The following is a 7,118-nucleotide window of genomic DNA, read 5'->3' as shown; positions in this document are numbered from 1 at the left end:
CCAGCAGTTGGCGTAATGGCTATGTCGCTGGACTCCCATGTAGTTGACGGCAGTTCAAGTCCCAGACTTGGTGGCTTAAACTCACGCCGGGCACGTGTGCGTGCGTGCCCCAAAAAAAAAAGAAAAAGAGTAGAGTCTGAGAGGGGGGCAGGAGATTGATTGATTGTTACCCTATTTAACAATAAAAAAGATAGTCCACCAGAAAGCAAATATCTAGTTTCTTATTCTCTTATTTATCACTTGTTGAGCTAATTTTGTCCCTTCTACCCTCCTAGCCAATTTCCTCACATGCATAATGAGTATAAATTAGATCGATATATTTACATTATGTTTCATAGAAAATAACTTTTTCAAAATAGTTAATAACAAAGAAAAGTTGATAAGGGGGACATTTCTCTTAACTTTTTTTTTTTTGTAATAAAAGCGAATCCTGAAAATAAATCTAATTTTGACTGATCTTTGCAATGGTCAGTTTATCCACAATGATTTTTTTTTTTTGTGCTTTGTGCTTTAATCCAATCACTACATTCTCAGTTACTCTCTTTTCAAATAAATTTGAGAAACGTTGGATGATTAACCTTGAAAATTCCCGCAACTCTAACAGTGATGACCGTTGACTCCAACAGACAGTCGGTGGTGAACCGAGTATTTGACAAGCTGTCCCCGCTGCACCAACGCATCTACTGCGCTCTCTCCGGCTCCGCAGCTGACGCCCAGGCTGTGGCCGACATGGCCGCCTACCAGCTGGAGCTCCATGGGTATGAAGTCCTGGGGTCCTGCCTCCACACCACTACAGTGCCCTCCGATCCCCGAACCCTGTAGAGTGTCCATTCCAGGAGCACTACCTTGGGAAATGAAAGAATCTTGTTTCCACTTCCGCTTTCCCTAGCTTGGGACTGGCACTCGACTCTCTCCTGCATCTATCAAGAGGGGATAATAGTTCCTGCTCTGGCTCACCATATGGTGCTTTTGAGAGTCACACGATATATGTGAAAGCAGTTTGAAAACTGTAGATCACTATCCTAATGTCATAACCACACAGAACTGACTATGTGACCCACCCTACTACCAGGCAGTCACTGTGCGAGAAATCAAGGTCGGTGAGATAGAAGCAAAGCTTATCTGCTTTACCCGGAGGGCAGGGCCCTGGCAGCCCGGAGTCATGTCACTGGGGATGGTGGGTGAGGCCGAATAAAAGAGGGTGAACAATTGAAAGCTTCTTGCCAATTGGTGGTGAGACTCTAGTTCTCCTGTATTGGAGGGAGGGAAGCTGGAGTTTGAACTGCTGCTGTATAGATTTCAGGTGTCCCTTGGCAGGGATGATAGTAATGGCACAGGAGGGTGGGACTGAAGAAAATGTCATCGACCCTTATTCCTAACATTTCCTTCAGGATAGAACTGGAAGAACCTCCACTTGTTCTGGCTGCTGCAACTGTGGTGAGGAACATCACCTACAAATATCGGGAGGACCTGTCTGCACATCTCATGGTAGCTGGCTGGGACAAACGTGAAGGGGGACAGGTGAGTCCCTCCCATGCACTCCCTTCCTTGAGATCCTCACTTCCCTACAGAGGGAGATGGAGGTCAGATGACATTCTAGCCCTGAGTTCCAAAGACACTGCCTCGAAAAGCATAGTACAGCCTCAACTCCTAGGGATCTGAGATCCTGGGGATTCCTTACATTGTCTCGGCGGGAAGGAGAGGCTTGATGATTCCTTAGTGTGACCCAAGGATGCCCGCTCCCCGTCCCCACCAGGTATATGGAACCCTGGGAGGAATGCTGACTCGACAGCCATTTGCCATCGGTGGCTCCGGCAGCACCTATATCTACGGCTATGTGGATGCAGCCTATAAACCAGGCATGTCCCCTGAGGAGTGCAGACGCTTCACCACAGACGGTAACTAACCAAGTGGAGGGATCCCTGGGGAGGAATGGGAAAGAAGGAGAGGCTGTGGAAGTAGAAGAGGAAATACACAAGTGACCATTAATTTAATGTCCAACTGGGACATTTTGAGAGTGAAAAGGAGCAGGACAAACGCTAAACTAGATGAGATTTTGGGACAGTAGTTATATCGCGACCATTCTGAGTAAACCAAATTAGAATACGATCACTATAAGAACAAGTGGTGTGCTGGGGTTGGCTTGGGCCAGCTCACCAGAGCTGACTGCTAAATGCACAAGGATTTGTGAGCTGCTTGGTAAGCTATTTGTAACTTTGCATTGATTATGGTTGGAGTATTTACACCAGGGGCATTGGCAGATGCTACATATGAAGGCTTTTTTTTTCTTTCTTTCTTTCTTTTTTTTAAGCCAGTTTGCCAGCATACCATATGTCATTTGCCTCTTTGGAGATGGGTTTTGAAGTCTGAAAGAAGTAGTAAGCATGGGGATAGGAGGGGAAAGAAAAGATTTTTGAAGCTAAGAGCCATTGTTTCTTTCTCTCTCCAACTTGAAACCCTCTGCAGCTATCGCACTGGCTATGAACCGGGATGGCTCTAGTGGCGGTGTCATTTCCCTGGTCACTATTACAGCTGCTGGTGTGGACCATCGTGTGATCTCGGGTGATGAGCTGCCAAAATTCTATGATGAGTGAATCTTCCTCAGACATTCCTATTTTGTAATAAACTCTCTCAAATCAGAACCCAGTATGGTCAATGGGAAATAGGTACAGGAGATGGAGCTTAGAGGAGGGAGCTCCTTCCAACCTGGAGGCCATCATACCCTTTTTATTCTTTAGTACCCCTGTCTAAAACATCTTTCACAGAAGAAGGGGGTGGGTAACTGTACTAGACCTAGAAGGAGCCCTAAACATGACAGATCATCACATACTGAGTGATTTTGAAATACAGTGTTTCAAGGAATAAAGGTGTCATGGTGGTTAAGATGCTGGACTCTCACATGGTAGACGGTGGTTCAAGTCCCAGATCCAGCAGCTTGAAACTCACACCAGGTAACCATGTGTGTATGGCCAAAATCCCAGGTGGAGAATGGAGGAGACGGGATTGCAGGGTGGCCATTCCCCCTGGAGTGTGATTTCTTACTTTCCTTTTCTCTGTCTCTCTCTGACTCATGTGAGGACATGAGTCAAAAACCTTTAATTTTTTTTTTTTTAATTTTCATTCCCAGTGATGAGAATGCAAGAGAGAAGTTGGGATTTATCCCTCTAAGGCTGAAATTGATAGGTAGATAAGAGAACTACCCAAATGAGAATTAGCTAAGAATACCAGCAAACCCACCTCACATATAGAAAGATTTATTTCATAATGTGCTTATTCACTTTAAAGATCAATACATTATGAATGCTTTGAGCATCACTCATGAATTGCAAAAAATAATAGCAATAATTTTTTAAATGCTACATTTATTGAAGCAGACATTGGCTAAGTGCTCTTTAAAATGTATCTCTTTTTTTTTTTATAGACCACAGATTAGTTTATTTTTAACACCCATCATGCCATGAATTCATAGGGAATAGGTTCCAGTAGCTCAGGCTCCTTTCCATTGGTTCTCACAAAGTGTGCTTCTCTCTTTGAACCAAACAAAAAACCCTATGTAGGCACCATTATTGCTTCAATGGAAGGTCAGATGAAGGATTAGAAAGATAAAGTCACTTGACTAAAGTCACACAGCAAGGTCAGAAAATAGGATCAGAAATTTAGTTTTCTCAGATGCCCTTCCTTTCCCACTACATAAAACTGTCCATTCCTTCAAGCTACTTATATCATCTCCTTCAAATCTACCCTAATTAGCCCAGCATTTTCACTGCCACTTAGGAAGTTGCTACCAGACTCCTAAGTAATAGTATTAAACAAAGCCGAGTCCTGGTCCTGTCTTTGTCATGTACTTCCTGAGTGACAGGACAAATTATTCCCCTTCTGGGAGTCTTCATTTCCTTTTTGTCAAAAGAAGGTGTCACGTGACTTCTAAGGTAGTTATGGCTCCAACTTTCAGTGCTGTTTTGCTAATAAGTAAGCAGTTAAGTGCTGTATTTGACGGAAATACGAGTCTGATCTCAGGCTACACAGACGGATTTAAAGTACTCTGAAATATTCATGTGCCTTGGGAGTGTGGGAAACATCTAAAATTCCAAGAGTCAGGAGCTGCTTTTAGCCACGATGTTTAACTTATTTTAAAATTTAAAATAATGATTTAAGCACTTACCTCTCACCCTGATTCTCACTGGTAACTTTGGACAGTACCTAGAAGCAAGTGCTTAAGAACTCTAAAACATAAACTAAAGCCGGTGGATTGTGAAGAGAGTCAGAACATGGAGAGGTGGTCCTCCTGGGGGCAGTTTTTAGATGTTTTCTTGCTTGCCTCTCACAGCTTTGTCCTGAAACCAGGCCTCAGGGGCACTGTGGTGGTGGTGGGTCACACAAGTGCTAAATCTCCTCAAGAAACACTAGCTTTCTGGCTAGAGGAACCAAGAATTGGGGCCCCTGCAGGCAAGATGGTGTAGGGGAAGTTCCAAAATGAGAGTGCCTGAGAAGGAAATTCCCTAAGTACACTCCTGAGTGACCCCAGAGTGGTGTGCGTATGTGACACACCCTAAAGGTACAATTAGGTAAAAATTAGGTAAAGATTAATAAGACTCTTTTTTTTTTTTTTTTAAGTTTTTGCTATAGAATTTGTGCACTTATGAAAGAGAGCGAGAGAAGGACGTGAGAAATCACTACCCAGAAGGGATGGCCACACCGCAATCCCTTCTCCTCCATATTTCCTTTGGGATCTTGGGCATGCGCACACAACCGGCATGTTTTGAAATCACTGGGTATGGGACTCAAATCACACAGTTAGCCATGTGGAATTAGCTGCCTTAACCACCATACCACCAATTTGTCCAAGATTCATTTTTTAAAAAGTCATTTAAAAAAAAAACCAAATGATATAGTTTCTCAAGTCACACAAAACATTTACATTTACTAAAATAAACTGTGTATTATTCCATAAATTCCACATGTTAATATCTCAGAAACTATGTTTCTAAAGAGCATGACAAAGACTGAGATCTGAACTAAGATGTTAACCTTTGGAAATTAGAAGGCTTACTTTTTCTTTATTGGTCAAATAATTGTTTTATGCCTCTCGTCCCAATAAAAGGTTGTAACAGCTTACAGAGGTAGATCACAATTTTAAAAAGGAGAGGAAATTGAGGCAAAGGGAAAATAAGATTCAGAAAACAAGTGTCCCAGCTGTGGTGTAGCATGCACTGGTCGACACTGCTCCTTGGTAGGTTGAGGCCACATGGGAGTCCCAGGTTGCTTCCCAGCCCATCCTAAACACCACAGGTGTCCCAGCTACTCGGAGGCTGAGGCAGGAGGATCACAGCGTAGTCAAACTCTGTCAAAAAATAAAATAAAAATAAAAGCCCAAAGGCAAAACTAATATACAATATGAATATCTTTAAAAAACAAATAAATAGTATGTTGAAATCTTATACCATAGCAAGAACAGATTGCAGAATATATAGGAATTTTGTAAGGGAGTTGTTAACCACTGATAACTTGAAATTGACCATGGTGGAAGTATTTATACTACAGAAATCAGTAATTCTAGAAGTCAGAACTTCTATTTATTTCTCCAGAGAGTTACTTTAATAGGCTATATTTTTAGAAGGCAGCCTATTAATGAATAAAAAACAATTGGTTCTGAGCCATAAGGTAGTAGAAACAAATAAGGAAAAAAAAAATAAGTATGGGGCAGGCAGGTGGCATGCTGGTTAAGGTGCTAGATTCCCACATGACCAACTTGTTCAAGTCCCAGACCTGGTGGCTTTCTTTCTCACTTTCCCTCTCTGTCTCTTTTTGGTCAAATTAAAAAATTATAATAAGTAAATAGAACAGATTGCAGAATATATAGGAATTTTGTAAGGGAGTTGTTAACCACTGATAACTTGAAATTGACCATGGTGGAAGTATTTATACTACAGAAATCAGTAATGCTACAAGTCAGAACTTCTATTTATTTCTCCAGAGAGTTACTTTAATAGGCTATATTTTTAGAAGGCAGCCTATTAATGAATAAAAAACAATTGGTTCTGAGCCATAAGGTAGTAAAAACAAATAAGGAAAAAAAAAATAAGTATGGGGCAGGCAGGTGGCATGCTGGTTAAGGTGCTAGATTCCCACATGACCAACTTGTTCAAGTCCCAGACCTGGTGGCTTTCTTTCTCACTTTCCCTCTCTGTCTCTTTTTGGTCAAATTAAAAAATTATAATAAGTAAATAATTTTTTTAATTTAAAAAGATATAAAATTTATTTTCTAAAAAGTAATTAAAAAACAAGTCCAAAGCATATCATTTTTCCAGTTACATGGCACATTTATTGAAATAGAATGTGTACTACTCCACCAATTCCGGAGTGTCAATATCTTAGAAACTATGTCCTGTACCCATACCCTAATAAAAGTAGAACTTGATAACAAAAAGAAACCTAAAATTCTCACAGTTTATAAACTAACAAAATTTTAATCAATAATATGGGTTCCAAAAGCTAAGGTGCTGTGCTTCATGGGCTAGAACCGCATAGCAGATTCCGGTTCGATTCCTAGTCCAATGTATTGGACACATACAATAGCGTGTGCTTGAAATCCCACCACCTGGGTGACTGAGGCAGGAGGATTCTGAGCTCACTGCTGGCGTAAGCAGCATAGAAAGGCACTGCCTTAAAAAAGAGCCAGGCAAGGGGCTAGCAGGTGGCATGGTGGTTGGGGTACTGGACTCCCACATAGCTGACGTGGTTCAAATCAGAAGAGCATGAAACTGGTGAGGGACTTCATGCTGCATCATCCCATGGTGGAAGGGCTAAGCACACGGGATGGAGAGAACAAGTGAATCTAGGGTCAGTATGATGCAGGGCTAAATCTACATCAGAGAAGCCCGGGTTTGCATTCCAGGACCTCCCTGAGCATACCAGGTGCACGTACTTGCCCGTGACCTGGATCAGTGAGACTGGGAGTGGATTGTGGCATGAGTGCTCTGTTAGGGGCACTTGTCTTTGTCTCTCTCTCTGTCTGTCTCTCTCTCATGGAAGAAATAAATAGATAAAAATAAAGAAGAAAAAGGGGCTCAAATTTACCCTTTTTTTTTAAATCAGAAACCCACTCCCATAATAACCAA

At 41.8% G+C, this 7,118-nt stretch overlaps 1 protein-coding gene across 2 annotated transcripts in view; it reads left to right on the top strand.

Moving 5' to 3' along the window:
* Positions 1–2,642, top strand: part of PSMB9 (proteasome 20S subunit beta 9) — a 7,176-nt gene extending 4,534 nt beyond the window's left edge. For both annotated transcript variants that reach the window (XM_006164542.3, XM_006164541.3), the window contains exons 3-6: positions 627–758; positions 1,392–1,521; positions 1,757–1,898; positions 2,467–2,642. In XM_006164542.3, the coding sequence (XP_006164604.1) occupies positions 627–758; positions 1,392–1,521; positions 1,757–1,898; positions 2,467–2,594 (532 nt within the window). In that variant the 3' untranslated portion in view covers positions 2,595–2,642. The remainder of the gene's footprint in view (positions 1–626; positions 759–1,391; positions 1,522–1,756; positions 1,899–2,466) is intronic.
* Positions 2,643–7,118: the final 4,476 nt, after the last annotated feature.

Source organism: Tupaia chinensis, unplaced genomic scaffold (assembly GCF_000334495.1).
Source record: "Tupaia chinensis unplaced genomic scaffold, TupChi_1.0 Scaffold143645_1, whole genome shotgun sequence".
Classification (NCBI taxonomy): Eukaryota; Metazoa; Chordata; class Mammalia; order Scandentia; family Tupaiidae; genus Tupaia; species Tupaia belangeri.
Note: the sequence above shows the minus strand (reverse complement) of the source record. Positions and strands in the feature narration are given on the sequence as shown.